The sequence below is a fragment of the Erpetoichthys calabaricus genome, chromosome 12 (assembly GCF_900747795.2).
Source record: "Erpetoichthys calabaricus chromosome 12, fErpCal1.3, whole genome shotgun sequence".
NCBI lineage: Eukaryota > Metazoa > Chordata > Cladistia > Polypteriformes > Polypteridae > Erpetoichthys > Erpetoichthys calabaricus.
Window position 1 is genome coordinate 134,465,670 of NC_041405.2, and position 18,396 is coordinate 134,484,065.

Genomic DNA, 18,396 nt, shown 5'->3' on the forward strand with positions numbered 1-18,396 from the left:
ACTCCATAAGACTCGTACACCCATCCTCCATGCGCTCTCCTTACACTGTTACACGTTTGCATACACACAGACACAGACATGCCGTAGGCATCTCGGGTTCAGATTCAAGTTCAGATATGTGTACATCTTATGGTGAAATTCTTACTTGCATGTCTCCCATAGACTAAAGAGAGTAGTACAACACCAAGAATGTAAAATGAATACAACACCAGACATTAAACATGCAGTTAAATCAGGCGATATACGCACTTGTTCATGTACCAACATATTTACCCATCAGCTCACACCTTCTCTCTCTCTCACACACACACACACAAACATGCCATTACACACAGGCATGCATTTCCAAACTTCAGCCATGAACACACATGTGCACACAGGTGTGATTTTGCATGGCGGAGGAAGTGCAAGTAAAGTTTAGTTGGGGTGGCTGAAGGCTTCCTGAGCAATCTCACTAACAGTGGGGAGAGAAATTCCACAGCTGGCGCCACACCTGAGACCTGAAACTGCTGAGGTCAGCGACAGACAGGCAGCCGAGTTGAGGCCTTGGGTGTGCTCGCTTCTGCTGCTAAAAAGTCTGACCCTTCACCAGCTGCTTCACTTTTTGATGTGTTCTCTTAGAGCTCTACTGGTGGCACTGGTGAGGAGGCTTTTATACACCCTGTTGTCTTTTTTTCCTTCCATGGTAAACTGAGAGCAGTTGGCACACCCGGGCTGGAGTAAGCAGGAGGATCCAGTCTGGAGACTATGCAAGGAAAGGGTCAACTCTATATGGTTACCAAATGTCAGGCATGCGGACTTTTCTACCCATACTGTAGCAGTGAGAGTTAGCCTGTGACCTTACAATGCCCTCTGCCCGCTTCCAAAATATCAATACTAGTGGGAGGAGGGCACTGTGGTCTCAGAAAGCAGATGGGGCTTTAGATCACAGTCGTTCATCTTTTCCAGTTACCCAAGAACTATCTTTTAGGGGAGCAATAAGGAGGGGAACAAAGTAGAAGAGGCTGGAATGTAAACAAGATCTGCCAACATCTTGAGAAGTGAGGACATTGTTTACCGAGATGGGCATCGCCTATAGCCAAAAAGGGCATGAATGGACATAGTGCCAGCAGCACATTCTGCAGTGAGGCCCACCAACATGACTTGAAGAGAGCTGAGAGAGGGTAACTTACTGTGCATGTGGCAAAATCAAACAGCCTGGAGAGCTAAATGAAAAGGGGCAGTATCCTCCTCTGGTGCCCATCAAAGCTTCATTGACAGACCAAAGTTAAAAAATATCAATTTCATGTTGTAAAAGATTAGATAAATCATTTGCTTTATTTAAGATTCACATATTCATTTCATTTCTGAATCTTTCTTTATATAGCATCTTTAATGATGAGCACCATCCCAACCCATCTTCATCCAGGAACATTTAAAAATGTGATGTATGGGAACCTGCGATCTTGTAGATTCATATTCTTCTTCTTAAACAATACAGCCATGTTACCTGCAAATCAAAAAATAAATGCAATTAAGCAGCAACAGTGCACCCATCCTGACCTCTTAATGTTCCCCACATCTGAGAGTGTAACCCAGGAGGCACATCTGTCCATTGCCACAGTTCAAGGTAATAAGCAATCCATCTATATGCTCATCTGAAGGAGTTGGAAGTAATCAGCACTGAAGAGGTCAGCAATTAATGGCAGGGTCTGTTCAAGTGGACCCTCCACCAGAGCATAGCCAGGAACTAATGTCAAGGAAGGGGGAAAAAGTACATGAACCATAATTCTATCCATGATCAAGTAGTGGAAATTATCATGAAATAAATTTTAACCAGTAATGGCGCACTGCATGATAACGTGCAGTGAATACACTTGACTTGAGCATTCATATTTTTCATCCTCTTTCTCTGTACGTTTAGCATTTGTTTGCTCAGAGGTTGATGCACTTGCTGCTTCCCGAGCAGCTCTGTTTTTCTCCACCCTAGCGGCCCGCTTCTTCTCTTCCATTGGCATCTTTTCACGTTAAAACTGATTAAGTCAGTGTTTGTGTTGGAATTACTCACTACATTTCCTTAATTTTTCAGTTAAGCTGGCACTTAAGTCTTCAATCTGCCTCAAGAATGATTTAAGATATGAAGAGGTAGGGGAAGTGACAGCAAAAGTGGTAGGGATGAGAACGGGCCCTTATGTCACAGCTGCCTAGAGTTGATTCTACAATGAAATAAAATAAAAATAAAAAGAGGAATAACCTTGGAGGTCAATCATCACTCCGAAAGTGAATAGTAGATGTCACATAGTCATTTCAGATCAATAGTTCAAATGGTTTGCAAGCTACAGGTGATTTAAAATCCTGTACAGAAAAACGGACAGCCACGGTAGCGCATTATATAAGAAAACTGGCAAAGTCACAAGTCCCTCATAGGCTACAATTATGCCCTCTACTTCTGAGCTTTTTTAAAGGCATTTTATGGAATTGTGTAAAGAAACCCAAATTAACACATTGAGAACATGCAAATACCAGACAAGAACAGAGCTGGAGTCTAAGCTGTATGACATATGAATGCTCCATGCTGTACCTTTGAAATTTTTACAAGGAGAACTCATATGAATGGACAAGACCTGGCAGCTGTTGAATAGACTATAATATTTAGGCAATTCATTAATTCATTTTATAAATTAGCTGCTTTAAGGCTTCTGGGTGGCCAGAGCCAATCCCACAACCAGGGCCAGGTTAAGGAGGATGGGGGGTCCTGTGCTAGAAGCATTTTTGGAGCTCTTCCTACACCAAACCCTAAGAGTGTTATAAGCATCAACTTCAAGGTCTCAGAGTCACACAGGCTGAAGTAAAGAACTTCTACTACAGGGTCTTAGCTTTAAAAAGAAATGGCAGAAATCTGAAGACCAGAAAACACAGCAGACAGTTGTGTAGCGATTAAGGCTTTGGACCTTGAACCCTGAGGTTGTGAGTTCAGATTCTGCTACAGACACTGTGTGAAGATGAGCAGGTCACTTCACCTGTCTGTATGCCAACTGGAAATACAAAAGAAGCTGCATCTGAAATGTTGTAAAGTTGCCCTTGGATAAAAGCATCCATCCATCCATTTTCCAACCCGCTGAATCCGAACACAGGGTCACGGGGGTCTGCTGGAGCCAATCCCAGCCAACACAGGGCACAAGGCAGGAACCAATCCCGGGCAGGGTGCCAACCCACCTGGATAAAAGCATCAGACCAATAAATACATGGGATCAATCTCTGAAAATACGAGAGACAAAGTGTGCTGTATCAAAGCTTATCTTTAATAAGCCATTGCTGCACAGATGACAAGTAGCCATCACAAACCAACATTTAAAAAGTCAACTAGAGGAACCCTGTTACAAAAACAGTGCATAGACCATTCTGTATATCAACACAAATGGTTGCTTTTCAAAATTGTACTTTTCGGGATTTCTTTGCAGACAAAGTCCTTGATAAGATCATTAAAATCCAGTTTTCAAACCACATCACTCTCAATTGACATCATAATCGAATGATTCCATCTTTACTGTCTCCATTGTTGATTGGAGTCTATACTTCTCTAGCCTGTGCTTGGAGAAAGATCTCTCATTACTTGCATTTGCGACAGGCAATGTCAGGCGAAGCCTACAAGTAATCTCTGCATTTGAGAAGAAAGGAAAGCACCTAGAGAAGCGCCTGCCAACTATGCTGGACCAATGTTTGTGACCAAAAATATGACCTGAGCTGAGAGGCAGCAGTGCTAACCAATGCACCACCATGCCTCAAACAACAAAAGCCACAGACAGAGATAACCACAAACAAAACACAACAAATAGTCATAAAATAGCAATGATTTAAAAAACATATCAGGCAGAATCTCTAAATAGCTGCCAAAAAACAAAATCACTGTAACAAGAGCAGCAGGTTGAGACCCTGGAGAGGTGGAGATATGCTGTAGAGAGAAGAGGAATGAAGGTCAGTATGAACAAGACAGAATACATATGTGTAAATGAGAGGGAGGTCAGTGGGATGGTGAGGATGCAAGGAGTAGAGTTGGCAAAGGTGGATGAGTTTAAATACTTGAGATCAACAGTACAGGGTAATGGGGTTGGTAGAAGAGAGGTGAAGAAGAGAGTGCAGGCAGGGTGGAGAAGAGTGTCAGGAGAGATTTGTGACAGACGGATATTAGCAAGAGTGAAAGGGAAGGTCTACAGGACGGTAGTGAGACAAGCTGTGTTATATGGGTTGGAGACGGTGGCACTGCCCAGAAACCAGAAAGCAGGAGACAGAGCTGGAGGTGGCAGCATTAAAGATGCTAAGATTTGCATTGGGTGTGACGAGGATGGACAGGATTAGACATGAGTACATTAGAGAGTCAGCTCAGGTTTGACAGTTGGGAGACAAAGCCAGAGAGGTGAGATTGCGTTGGTTTGGATATGTGCAGAGGAGCGATGCTGGTTATATTGGGAAAAGGAGGTTAAGGATGGAGATGCCAGGTAAGAGGAAAAGAGGAAGAGGTTTATTGTTGGGGTGAGAGAGGACATGAAGGTGGTGGGTGTGATAAAGCAAGAATTTTATTTACTGTTTTGCTCTAATGCCATTTTTGTTTGTTGCCATGGAGATCTACCTCAGAACCATCCTGGAATGTGTGAAACAAAGCATCATGGGGCTCTGGTGAAAAAATAGTTCACTTAACTTTCATGAAGTGATTCAGGGAACAAGGTACTAATACTACTGCCCTTATAAGCCCTTGCTGTAATGTGGGCATGCCCACCACCACCACCACCATCATTCATAAGGGAACAACCAGTCCAGTATGGAGCAGCAGTCTATTACAGAGCACACCAGTAACCAGTTGATCTAACCTACATGTCTTCTGAATATCCATGTAGACCTCACACAGACAATGTCCAAGCTGAGGTTTGTCCCCAGGACTCTGAAGGTGGAAGTTAGAATCACTACACAATGTGAATTGTTACTGTTAAACTGATATGGGTTAATTGATTTTAAAAATCATGTATTTCATTTATTGACTTTTTCATCAAGATCCTTTTTTATAATGATGTAGGTCACATGTAAGTAAGAAATTCATTTTAATGAGCGCATATAACAAAAAATTTCACTTCATTTACTCTGCACAGATCCTTTCACTCGTACTTCGCGTTTTAAGTCGTTCAGTTTGTCCTGAATACCCTTCCGTCATTCATATTGCGCCACGGAACAGAGTTGCCTTTAGGTGCGCATGCGTCTCCTTTAGAGCTTCACTTTGCTCTGCACGTACTTCCTCATTTAGCTATGGATTCTAGCAACCGTATTTATTATCGATCATTATGGAGCTGTTCGCCTTCCAAATGGGGTTGTTTGTCTTTTACCTGTCTATACGTGTTATTACTGATTGTAGGGATAGGAGCCACCCAGGAGAAGACTCAGACGGTAGAGTTTGATGTGCGTCCCGGGGGCATGGTGCACAGCTTCTTTCACAACATGGTAAGGTTATGAAAATGTAGTAAGGAGACATTTAAGGGTGTTGAGCGTGCGAGTTCACTGTCTGCAGCGATGACGGTGGCGTAACAGTCTCAAGTGGGTGTGTTTTGTTGAACTTTACATGATGTGTTGAATGTTGCAGTTTTCTTCAGACCCTTGTTAAGAGACACGTCACTTCTACTGCTTTGTGCTTCTTTTCACGCACTTTGCGAACGATAGGGGGCGTAGTTGCACACAATTTGGTAACGACTTTCAGTAGATGAACAAATTGGTCAGTAATCGTATACAAAGTTCATTTTTGCAAGGCTCTGCTTGCAGCTGGGTCTAGTAGCAGTGACTTTTGACTCCAAGTAAAGTTTTCACAACTGTCTGGCAATGTCATCCAAACAGTGAAAAGGTGGAGTTGGATTTTGTAGCAATTTGCTATTTTTTTGCCATGTTAAATACAATTCCTCTGTCTGCTATTCAGATCTCATCCCAGGCTTCAGGCAGTGTTTCAACACCTTGTGTTTTTCTTAATGTTTTATATACTTAGCACATAGAGGTTCCACTAATGACTGTGTAGAACGCTAGATTAAGTAACATCATCTGTTACTGCAATGGGAAGAGGCCAGGGACAGTTTGGCGGTGCAGTGGTTAGTGCTCCAGGGCTCCAAATTTGAATTTCAGTGTGGGCTGCATGCGTTCTCCTCCTGCTTTCAAGGGCATACAGGTTAGGTTCATTATCAAATCTAAATAGGCCTCGTATGTGTGACCACGAATATCTTGTCTCCCGTGTTGCATGAATAACGCCAGTTCCGTGCAAGTTGGCTAAATAAAAAACTAATCTGGTTAGAAAATGAATTGAGTGTGTGTTAGATAAATTGATGACTGGATGAATAGCAGTCCTATTCATTTTGCATGTACTGTATATTTTTAGAAAATTTATCTGCAACAAATATGAATCTGGTATTTTTAAAGTTTTTTTTACAACAAATTTAAAAAATAAGTCCCAAAACTCTAAACCTGTGATACATTTAAAGTGAAATTCTGAATTCATACAAAGTGAAATCTGGAAGTTAATGTGCTATAGAAATAAATGTTTTTTTTTTTATTCCATTCTTCCATTTTCTACTGCTTATCTGGGTCTGGGTCCAGTCTAAGCAAAAGATGTCCCTTTCCTCTTCCAACTCCTGTGGGAGGATATCAAGACATTACCAGGCTAGCAAATCGTTCCAAAGTATGCTGTGTCTGCCCTCGGGTCACCTCTCGATTGGATATGTCTGAAACAACTATGCAAGGAGGCATCTTAATCAGATGCCAGAACTGCCACAACTGGTTCCTTTCACTGCAGAAGAGCAGCGGCTCCCCCTAATGTCTGTACTCTTCATCATATCCTTAAAGCTGAGAAAGTGTAAGAAAATGTACACTTGAAAATTTAGTAAGGTGGCTTCAAGCCAGCTTTTTTGTTTTTATTATTTAAACAATGACAAGTGAACATCGGGTAAAATATATTCAAAGAGGCCAAGATTTACATTTTTGGCCGACTTCTTTATCCAAGGTGACTTACAACATTTATGATACCCTGTACAATCAGTTACATTTCTTTTGTTTTTCCAGTTAGCTCACAGGGAGGTGAAGTGACTTGCTTATGGTCACATAGTGTCAGTATAACAGGATTTGAACCCACAACCTCAGGGTTTGAAGTCCTAAGCCTTAACCACTACACCAAAGTGCCCCCATACATAACATTTTTTTGTGTGTATGTATAAATGAATGTGTATGAATATGTATTTGTTCAAGGGAGCAAAGATTTAATGCTCCTGTTGACACAAAGCTATAATTAAAAACACTGTGCAGATGATGTGTATAAGTATGTGGCCCTGCTGGATATTTAGTGTGGAATACAGCATAGGGGGTAGCCATCTTTTCAATATCCGACTTGTCCTAGTAGTCATCTTCGAAGTGTCTGCCTCCTACATCAGAGACTTCACAATGTCTTTTATATTTGCTTATACAGACAAAGTACTCTTCTTTCACTTAAATGTTTTTATAATCTGCAGGGGGAGCATCGCTGCTCATTCACGTATGCATCCCAGGGTGGTACAAATGAGGTGAGTGGTTCATACCTACTAACCTGTAACTTAATTTGTGTACAGTATGTTCTGGTTAAGCTATGCCAGTATAGGGATATACCTACTGTCATCATTTGAGGAGTTGACTTCGGCTTTATAGAGACTTTTTCCTAATACTTTCACTCCCTTTTTCATATCATATTTATGGGTCAGTTGATAATACCTCGATTGATTAAAGAATTATCACCTCCAGATGTGTGCAAAATTAGCAAAATTGAAACATGTGATTCCCCTCATAAACTAACCCCTTTTTTTTACTTCTTTTCTGTGTAGCAGTGGCAGATGAGTGTTGGACTCAGTGAAGATGAAGGCCTCTTCTCTTGTTCAGTGTGGAGGTATTTTTATTTATTTATTTATTTTTTGGGGGTAATCATGCTCATTTTGTTGCACTATTTCAATCCACAGAACAGCTGTGGGGACACATTTGTACAGAAACGTTTACATCACCGAATATGTTACAGCTATCTTCCCTGTCTAAGGCTTTGACATTATGAAACATGCTCTTTATACTCAGCATTTTCTCACGTTGTTTTTTTTTTTTTCTTTTTCTTTTTGGACAGACCTCAAGGAAAGTCCTACCTGTTCTTCACACAGTTCAAGGCAGAAGTAACGGGTGCTAAGATTGAATATGCCAGTGCTTATGTAAGTGTTCCCTTTTTGTATGCAGAATTTGTGGCTAACCGAGTTGGGAAGAAAATTATGCAGAAAACTTTATTTCTTTTGTTGATGGCATAAATGTTATTTTAATAGTTGCCTCTTGTCTAATGGCAGTTTAAAAAAAAAAACAAAAAAACATTTGTTTGTTTTGTTTTTTTGTCCTCTGAAAACATCCTTTACCACAGCACTTATTTTTATTTTGTTAAAGCAGAGATTTTTTCTTTTTAGCCCCCTCCACATTTCCTCCTTCCGTCCACCCCTATTCTAACCCTGGGTCTCAAGCTTATTTTAGACACCCACGCAAACTATAAAAATCTGAGATGGTCAAACACAGTAAGAGCTGAACTGTTCCATAGAAGGTTACCCGTTGTTCTGTTCAAAATAATTTAAAAAGCACAAAGTTTCCCAATTTTTGTAGGAGGGTCTGGGGCCCTAAAAACTTGGAGCCAAGAAATGTACAGATCCCCAGGTTAACTTTAAATTAATCGCCTCCATATTATACTTGGAGAGAGCACTAACAAAATATTTATGGTGCATTCAGAAAGTATTCAGACCCCTTTCCCATTTTGGTGAGTTGTAGCTTCAAGCTATAAATATTGCAATTATTTATTTTTCCTTCCTCAAGCAACACTCAATACCCAGAATGACAAAAAAAAAAGAAATATCACACTTGAGTTTTGTATTCATACCCTTTTACTATGACACTTGAAATGTGGCACAAGTGCATCCCAGATCAGGGGAAGGTTACAAAATAGTTTTGCAGTATTGAAGGTTCCCAAGAACACAGTGGCCTCCATAATTCTTAAATGGAAGACATTTGGAACGATCATGACTCTTCCCAGAGATGGGCACATTTGGTAAGAGAAGTGATCAAGAATCCAGTGGTCACTCTCGCTGAGCACCAGAGAATTTGTGTCGAAATAGGATAAACATTCAGATGGACAACCATGACTGCAACACTTCACCGATACTGGACTTCATTAACAGCCTCTCCTATGAAAAAGATGCATAAAAGCCTGTTTGGAGCATTCAAAAAAGCACTTAAAGGACTTTTAGATTGAAAGAAACAAGAATATCTGGTCTGATGAAATCAGGATTGAACTCTTTGGCCTTAATTGTAAGTAGGGACGCTCCAATCAATTGTCCACCGATCTAAAACATCTGATTGTCACAAAAAAAAACACTCTAAATTAGCCATCCGCTGAATCCGAACACAGGGTCCCGGGGTCTGCTGGAGCCAATCCCAGCCAACACAGGGCACAAGGCAGGAACCAGTCCTGGGCAGGGTGCCAACCCACCGCAGGGGACACACAAACACACCCACACACCAAGCACACACTAGGGCCAATGTAGAATCGCCAATCCACCTAACCTGCATGTCTTTGGACTGTGGGAGGAAACCGGAACACCCGGATGAAACCCACGCAGACACGGGGAGAACATGCAAACTCCACGCAGGGAGGACCCGGGAAGCGAACCCAGGTCCCCAGGTCTCCCAACTGCGAGGCAGCAGCGCTACCCACTGCGCCACCGTGCTGCCCCTAAATTAGCCAAGCCAAAAAAAAAACAAACTATTTTCCACCCCTGCTTTTCTAAGCTAATTGCAGTGCTCCTCTATGCAAGGTATTAATGGTAGTTAGAAAATAAAAACTAAAGATTATTTGAAATTGCGACTTCATAAACAATAGACTGGTTAGCTTAACAGTAAAATGTTGAAACTGCTAAGCATGTTAGTCTTGTCTTCTTGATGAACAACTTATGAACATTTGATACATTTGCATCTTTTTCTAAAGATTTGTACAGTGTTTATTATTTGTTGCTGGGTGTCATGCAGCATAATGTTTGGTAAGAAACAAATGCTAAATAATTAAAATGCTAATCCATATTTATAATTACACCTCAACAATTACAAATGTCTACCTGATACACTGAAGAAAACAAAATACCTGTATAAATATAGTAAATGTTTATTTTTAACAGCAAAAAAAACTTTAGTGTAATTAATGATTTAAAACAATTAAAAACTATAAGTGCACGTATATTTGCATTTTAGCAGTGTTTAACTGCCAATACCAATTTAATTGATTGTGTGAGAATATGTATATATTTTTTCTGTTAGAAAAATGGTGAAAACTGCTTTTTTTTAATTAAGCTTTGCTTCAGATAGAATTTTTTTTTTCTGATATGTACCTATGACAGCTTGTAATCATGAAAAGCATTTTATTTTCTTTTATGCCATATCTTCTCATATATAAACAAAATCCTAAGCCTAAAAGTGCAACGATTTTATGTCCCATTTTTTGTTACGCTTTAAGTCAGGTTTATTTTAAAACCTACATATATATGTTTGGTATCATTCTTTTCAGAATTTATCGAACTTTAATGTGATGTTGTTAGATTTTCAGATTCTTATTCCATTTTTAAATCATAAACTAAAATATCAAGAAAGTTGTGGGGAGTCCTACTAGGCCACAACTGGGGGTTGGGCGCACAAGCTGCCAGGGGAGCTTGTACCATATCTTTAAATACAATCGCTTTCTCTAATGGAGTGGCTCAGCTGTGTCTGATTATGTAGAGTTTTTTAAAGGCATAAAGGGGGAAAAAAATCTAAATTGGCTGATCAAATAAAATGAAATTGGTAGTTGGTATCAGCCTTAAAAATCCTGATTGGATCATCCCTAATTATAAGTATCACATCTGGAGGAAACCAGGCACTGCTGACCATCAGCACAACACCATTCCATCAGTGAAGCATGGTGGCTGGATCATGCGGTGAGGTTGGGTATCGGTGGGAGGGACTGGGAGACCAGACAGGGTTAATGGAAAACTAAACCAAGAAAAGTGCAGACACCCTTAATAAGAACCAGAGCACTGTGGATCTCAGACTGGCCTGACTGTTCATCTTCCAGCAGGACAGTGACCCCAAGCACAAAGCAATGACAACACAGTAGTGGTTTAGGGACAAGTATGTGAATGTCTTTGAGTAGCCTAGATAGGGTCTGGACTCTAAACTGATTGAAAATCTCTGCCTATTTCTGGTGTTTGGCGTTAAACTGGGTGGCCCGGTTGGCCCCCAGATGTTTCTTTGGTACTCCTCTGCTCCTTTACCCGTTCACAGGTGCTTCAACTAAGTACTGAGTAAATGATTTGAATACCTGTGCCAATGTGAAGTTTCACCTTTTCATTTTTACATTTTGCAAAAATGCCTAAAATCCTGTTTTTGCTTTGTCATTCTGCAGTATTAAGTGTTGCTTGATGTGTGGAAAAAAAATTAATTCAGATGATTTTAGAATAAGACTATCGCATAAAAATATGAAATAAGTGAAAGGCTCTGAATGTTTTCTAAAGGTACTATAGCTGCTTTCATACTGTTAGAATCTGAATCACAGAGGACTTTTGTTGGTATTATTATACAAAATTTATTCTGTTAACCTTGAACATCTGTCATTATTTTCTTTTTTGGAGTGTGTGCTTTTAATAATAATAATACATTTTATTTATACAAGGCGCCTTTCAGGGAACTCAAGGACACTGAACAAACAAATAAATAAATAAAAGACACAATTATAAACAACTTAAAACATCAGAAAATCTAAAAATTAAAACCAAACAAAACCACTATAATCAGGAGGAAAAAGAAAAAGCCATTTTAAACAGATGTGTTTTAAGTTTACATTTGAAGGATGAATATGATTTGATATTTCGGTGATCCGCAGGTAATGAATTCCAGAGCTTGGGAGCAGAACGGCTGAAAGCTCTGCTCCCCATGGTGGTTAGGCGGGCGGGAGGGACGGTCAGATGGGTGGAGGAAGAGGACCTAAGGTTACGGGATGGATTGGCAACATGATGAAGGTCCGCCAGATATGGAGGGGCGAGGTTATGGATGGCCTTAAATGTTAATAGCAGAATCTTAAAATCAGTACGAAACTTGATCGGGAGCCAATGAAGTTGCTGCAAGACCGGAGTAATATGGTGAATAGATGGGGTTCGAGTGATGATACGTGCTGCAGAAGTCTGGACTAACTGAAGCTTATGAAGAGATTTATTAGGGAGACCAAAGAGGAGTGAATTGCAGTAGTCCAGCCGAGAAGTGACAAGACTATGAACAAGAATGGCAGTGGTATGAGGAGTGAGGGAGGGGCGAATGCGATTAATATTACGTAGGTGGAAGTAAGCAGACCGGGTGATGTTATTAATGTGACATTGGAAAGATAGAGTACTATCGAGGATGACACCCAGACTCTTGACCTGAGATGATGGGGAAACAACAGAGTTATCAATAATAAGAGAAAGATTATTGGTTTTGGATAATGATGATTTTGAACCACTGAGGAGAACCTCAGTTTTGTCACTGTTTAATTTAAGAAAATTCGAAGAAAACCAGGATTTAATTTCAGAAATGCAGTCAATAAGCGAGGGTGGTGGAAAAGAGGAGGTGGGTTTACCAGCAAGGTAGAGCTGGGTGTCATCAGCATAACAGTGAAAATTAATGTTATATTTGTGAAAAATATTGCCAAGGGGAAGAAGGTAAATAATAAAAAGAAGATGCCCCAGGACAGAGCCCTGGGGCATACCAGAAGTAACAGCGGTGAGTTGGGATGTGAAGGTTTTAAGCTGTATGAACTTTTATTAGGTTTATTAATCTTTTTACATATTACTACATCATAATTGTTTTATTGCTCTTTCTCCCTCTCTGTGCAGTCCCAGGCTGCAATTGGGGGTACCAGAGATGTTCCTTTGAAAGACGAGGAGTACATTATTGGAGACACAACAGGTTAGTGATTTCACCTTGTATACTTGACCAGCTACATGGGGGATGAAATAGTGAGACCTGTGAAATAGAAGAGAGTCGCTTGCATGGTATCTCCTGTGTGTGCAGTTCTTCTAACCTGCTTCTCTCTGCTTCTGCTTACAGTGACTCACAGAGAAGGGAAGTTTCGTTCTGAACTGTCCAAATTGACGGTTATTGCAAGAACGCGACATGATGAGCTGTAATCACATCTGTGACAAGAAGGACAATCTGAAGAGACATATAAGCTTCTATGCACACAGTGACAAGCAGGTTTTGAAGGAACAAAATAGTCATTTCTGTGGACTTGATTATTGTAAAGTATTGTGCAGGACTCCATAAATATGAAAGCCATTAATTTCCTCTCATCTGTATAGGTCAATATAAACTAGACAAAGGGAATGGCTTCTCAGTACATATTCAGTAAGGGGCTTAAAATCAGGAATAGAACCCCAGAGAAGATGGGATAATAGTACAAGCACCATTACAGTGAACCTGTGATTTTATTCAGAGGTTGGTGCTGGGTAGCATTTAAAGCAGTTGTCAACAATGATTACTTTTTACCTCCTTTATCCTGAATGTAGATGGTTTCGTTACTTTTCTAATACAATTTTTATCAAACTGTGCAAGTCCAGAATGAGTCTTGTCTCTCTGACATGTGGATATATAATTGGTGCATAATGCAGGGATGGAAACGTCTTATGCTGCTGAGCTACAGCACCAAGGTCGTCATGAGTTACAATAGAAGCAACACAAGTCAAAATTAAGTATAACATAGCAATAGGGAATTGCATCTTTTCTTGTTACATGAAAGAAAATTACAATATTATGCCTCAAAAAATATTGCATCCAGATTTATCCAGGTGTATTTTAAGAGGAAAGTAAGATGTGATTTGTGATCTCAGTAAAAGAAGGAAGAGATGTGGACTGGTCCAGTGCAGGCACCCTACACCTAGAAGTAACTGAGCAGGCCAAGAGGCAATAAGGGATACTTACTACACACTTTATGTTATGGTGTACAGTAGATTGTATAGAATTTCCAAAAAATATTTATGTAAATTATTATCTATTCCCACCACCTATTTTCAATATGGACATGGTGTGTGAACATTTAATGATCTTTACTGCCCAGGACTAGTGCTCTGCAAGTCTATGTGAATAGTTTCATTTATTGAGTCTGATACAGCATTTAATTGGAAATAGATCAGAGGGTTTAGTGAACCATCTACCAGTAATCCAGTTGCTCATGAGAACATGTAAGCCTTGCCTGAGGATTATCATCAGTTAAGCCACTAGCAGGGCACCATAATATTTTATCAGGGATTAATGCTCTTATAAAAAAAGAAGAAAAAAAAACATTATCCTCTTTTGGTTTTAGGTATCTGTTAGCTGCCTTCATTCACAATTTGTTTTTTAGTACAGAGTGAAGAGGCATTTAATTGCTCGAGTTTGTTTGCTTGTAGTTTATAGGTGAGACTCGCAGAATACTGTCACCTTACTGAGCTACATTGAGTAGGCCCACTTTATTACACACACGTTCATTTACCTCTTGCTTTCTTCATCAAATAGTGAGCATAGTGTCATAGTATTCTGTATATGTTACAATATTATTACTATTACTAAAGTACATAATTACCAAATCATTGCAGTACTAGAACTCAGTCATACTTGGCAAAATCAAAATCCTGTGGTCAGTGTGATTCTAGTATATATTTGAACTGACTTTTCAGTTGGCAAAATTACATGCAGTTTTATGTATTTATTTTTGTTCTTTTTTTGGTTTGCAGAATGAGTTCAGTTAAAATGCAGGAAATGGAATCCAGTTTACAGATTGATTGTGGTGGGGGGGAAGCAAGCAGTTGTTTCCTAGGGTTGAATATTGAGTTTTTTTCTAGTATGCCATTCTGCACTATAGCAGAGGGTACTGCTGGTGGCATTTAACTGGTCAGCTGCTACACATTTATTTGTTTGTGGTGTTTCTTAGTGGTTAACAAGTTAGACTGCAAACCACAAGATTGCAGGTTTACATTCCAACATCGCCTCAATGCATGCTAGCCACATAATTTGCTTCTGTTCCTCGGTCCTCTGCCTGGCATAAATCTGCACTTCTTAAAGTGGTGGATATCAATAGTGCTTCAGTGCACTTTCCACCCAGTTTGGTTAATAATGGGGGTACTGGGGTGCTTATTCTGTGGAGACTGCTTGATCTTTCACTGTACTGTTTTCTTCTGGCTTCCTTCCATAGCTTAAATATATTTTGTCAAATTAGTTGAAAAATCTAATCCATCCAATTGTGCATGTAATATATATGTGATTGTTCAGCATTGTGTCCAGTGTGCTCCTGGGCTAAAGGTTAGAGTTAGGTGTAAGAATTGGCAGTACTTGAATATTACAAATATGATGGGAAACTGGCTAGGGAACATTTATTTTTCCAATGCACTATTGAGGGACTCGTAACCTACACTGGCAGCACCACAGGCCATGCACTATACCAGTCAACCTGAGAGTTGCCTGGTAAATTAACATGGAACTCTTTCAGATCTGAGAACAAACTAGAGGCTGGGTTTCTAAACCAGAATTCTGGAGATGTGACACAACATTACTAACCATTACAACACCATATCACCATTCTGACAAAACAGATAATTTAAAAAAAAAAAAAAAAAAGTCTTAATTCATTGTGTTTTTCTGTTCACCGCATTGTTTTATTCAGAACATATTTTTTTAAAACAGGTTTGCCTCTCACTATGGTTAAGATTTCTTAACTGTTGTAGTACAAATACTGCTTTTGTTTTTACTCACTAGACCTTGCTTTTATCAAAACTATGCAGATTTACAATTTATGAATTCTGATTTTTTTTTTTGTTTATTAATGTTGGCAAATTGTCCAAGGTATTAATTTTTAAATATACAGTAGATCTGTTTGTTTTTATATGAATCTGGACAAGTTTTTAGACATGAATGATAAATCCCATTATGCATGGCAAAAAAAATCTGCATTGCAAAATGATATTGAATTAGCAAAATGTGTTTTTCCCCATTATAAAGCTTATAATATACCTGGAAACTTAAAGAAATGTTTGTGTACAGTAAAAGCCACTTATTTGATGCAGTCTGGCCCCTGCATCCCCAAGTTAATTAAGTGCCAAAAGTAGACAGATAAGTAGATAAGACACACTAATAGTATTAATCTTGTCAGATGGTGTTAAAGTGAGGTTGGAAGTGTTCAATATAAAAAGGCATTGTATAAAGTAAGAATTGCTTATAAATTGAACATAATAATAATTTATGTATAATTTATTTAAGTCAAAAGTAAGAGACTGATAAGACACGAGTATACTGTTTATGGTTATGACAACAGCATACATTGTACTGAATGTCCTAGAAAGGTTAAACATCACAGTACTGACCAGAATGAAACAAGTCCTCGCAAACAAAAACGTTTACTGAGATGTACCGAGTGTCATTTGATTTACAGTATCTGCCGCAATAAAGGCAAAGAAGGGGGTCAGTATTGTCAGAGTAGAAGCACATTTTCGGTCAGGTGCTATACAGTTTGTGGGGTAATGTGAACAAACTGAACACCAGCAGAAAGTTGTAGTTCTGAGGATGAGTGGAGATGTCTGGGGAAGCTGCTTTTTAGATGAGCTCTGCTTTATTTTATTTTTTTAAGTGGTAGGGTGGGGTGTGCAGTTGGGGGCAAATTACCTTTTCCTGTTTCACCGTTTGGCCTTACTCACCTATTCTGGTGCTTTCCAGTTTTGTTATCCACATTCCTTTGGGCTGTAATGTTGCTGACTCTTCAGCTACACGGTTGTGGACTTTAACTGGTGATTTCTTGTGTGGCAGGGTCCCTTCCTAAAAGCCAATGATGCCTGACCTGATGATGTCACACATTCATAACAAGTGTCTTCTGGAAGTACAGTTAGATGATGTCTGGCAGGGCAAAATAATCTGTTCTGAGTGGACAGCTGCCAGGCACTATTGGAGTTGCAACCCTTGCCAACTCTCTGCCCCTGAGTTGACACCAGCAGCCAGGCTGGCTCCACATTGTGTGGCGTAAATATTGGATGATTGGCAATCGACATCCCAACTTCTCTGCATCGACCAGAGTTGCTGCAGGCCCACATATGAGACAGCCCTGGTGGAGGTTGGAGCGATGCAAATGGAGGACAGTGCATGTGCCATTCACGTGTTTTCCTGGAAAAGGAACATAGATTTGCATGTTCTGATTCCAATTGGAAACCTCCAATACTTGACATGGAATCCCTATTTGTGCTACTTCCACTTGAAATTGTCTTGCTGTGCTCATCAGTGCAAGTTTCATCATCGGATAGGTCAAGATGTGAGGTCAGCAGGTCAATTTGATGAAGCATCTGTGTAAAGGAGAGACAAGAGACAGCAGGAGACTGGTATTCAGGTGGGCCATGCCACTACGGCTGGTAGGTGGTACATTTTCTAAAAAGCAGATGGTAGGGTTCATGTGAGTGCATGGAGTGCCAGTCTGACTCAGCACCTGGCACATGCTTTACAGGGCTGTGATTACTCATTTCAGTGTTAGAGCTGGCTGTAGACCCAGCAGGTACCAGACTCCACAGACAGCCTGCTTTTTTTTCCATTTGTTTTTCCCAATTTTCCTCATGTCATTACAATAGAAGATCAGGAGACCGCTTACCTCTTTCATTTCCTGATGCACTTCCTTTAGACTCTGCAGGACTACCTCTAACTTCTCCACAACTCCCTTGATTTCTTCCCGAACTGAGAGCTGACGAGGATATAGTTGAGGTGTGTGCCTCTTGATGCTTTCCCCTCCTTCACGCCCAAACGTATTTTCCAGCAGCTGCCAATGGAAGTCCTCTCTGGTAAGAGCCAGCGTTCCTTTCCACTGCTGCCCATGACGTTCTGTTTCCCGCGGGGGGTTCAGAGTAGTGGAAGACCCCACCGGCCCTTTGTTCTGATGTGACCTGCAGAGCTTTTGCCCATGAGGTCTGTGATGGGAAGACATGGCATTGCACCCAGTCTTCCTTTTGTATGCCTTCTACAGGCTCTTCTTTAATGTTAATTTCTGAAAGAACCTCACCATATTTGCTTTTCTTCTTGGCTCTTACCCTCCTCCTGCTCCCTAACTACCTCTTTTGTTTTGTTGTGCACCCTAACCTCCACCACCACCTTTTTTCCTCACAGTTGGCAGTGTCCCGTCATCCTCTCCCCATTCCTACACTTCGACTCTTTCTGTGTCTTGAGCTTATTGTTCTGCTGTACCTCATTCCATCAGCTGTCCCTCAACTCCTTTCTACTGTTTTTCCTCATTTATTTATTTCTATTTATGTTCTGCTCGGTTCCTCAGTCTGCCACACCTTTGCTTCACGTTTT

The 18,396-nt window shown here is 40.2% G+C and overlaps 2 protein-coding genes across 2 annotated transcripts; one reads left to right on the forward strand and one right to left on the reverse strand.

Moving 5' to 3' along the window:
- Nucleotides 1–1,298: 1,298 nt before the first annotated feature.
- On the reverse strand, nucleotides 1,299–18,253 carry LOC127529778 (uncharacterized). The gene is made up of 3 exons (XM_051934517.1): nucleotides 17,699–18,253; nucleotides 16,764–17,399; nucleotides 1,299–1,489 (listed from the first exon to the last, which is right to left on the reverse strand). The coding sequence occupies exons 1-2, from the start codon at nucleotides 18,026–18,028 to the stop codon at nucleotides 16,830–16,832; spliced, it is 900 nt and encodes a 299-aa protein (XP_051790477.1). The 5' UTR covers nucleotides 18,029–18,253; the 3' UTR covers nucleotides 1,299–1,489; nucleotides 16,764–16,829.
- On the forward strand, nucleotides 5,213–13,652 carry mydgf (myeloid-derived growth factor). Its single transcript, XM_028816298.2, has 6 exons — nucleotides 5,213–5,466; nucleotides 7,506–7,556; nucleotides 7,851–7,912; nucleotides 8,138–8,219; nucleotides 12,936–13,008; nucleotides 13,150–13,652. Exons 1-6 carry the CDS (start codon nucleotides 5,275–5,277, stop codon nucleotides 13,227–13,229), a joined length of 540 nt encoding a protein of 179 aa, XP_028672131.1. The 5' UTR covers nucleotides 5,213–5,274; the 3' UTR covers nucleotides 13,230–13,652.
- Nucleotides 18,254–18,396: the final 143 nt, after the last annotated feature.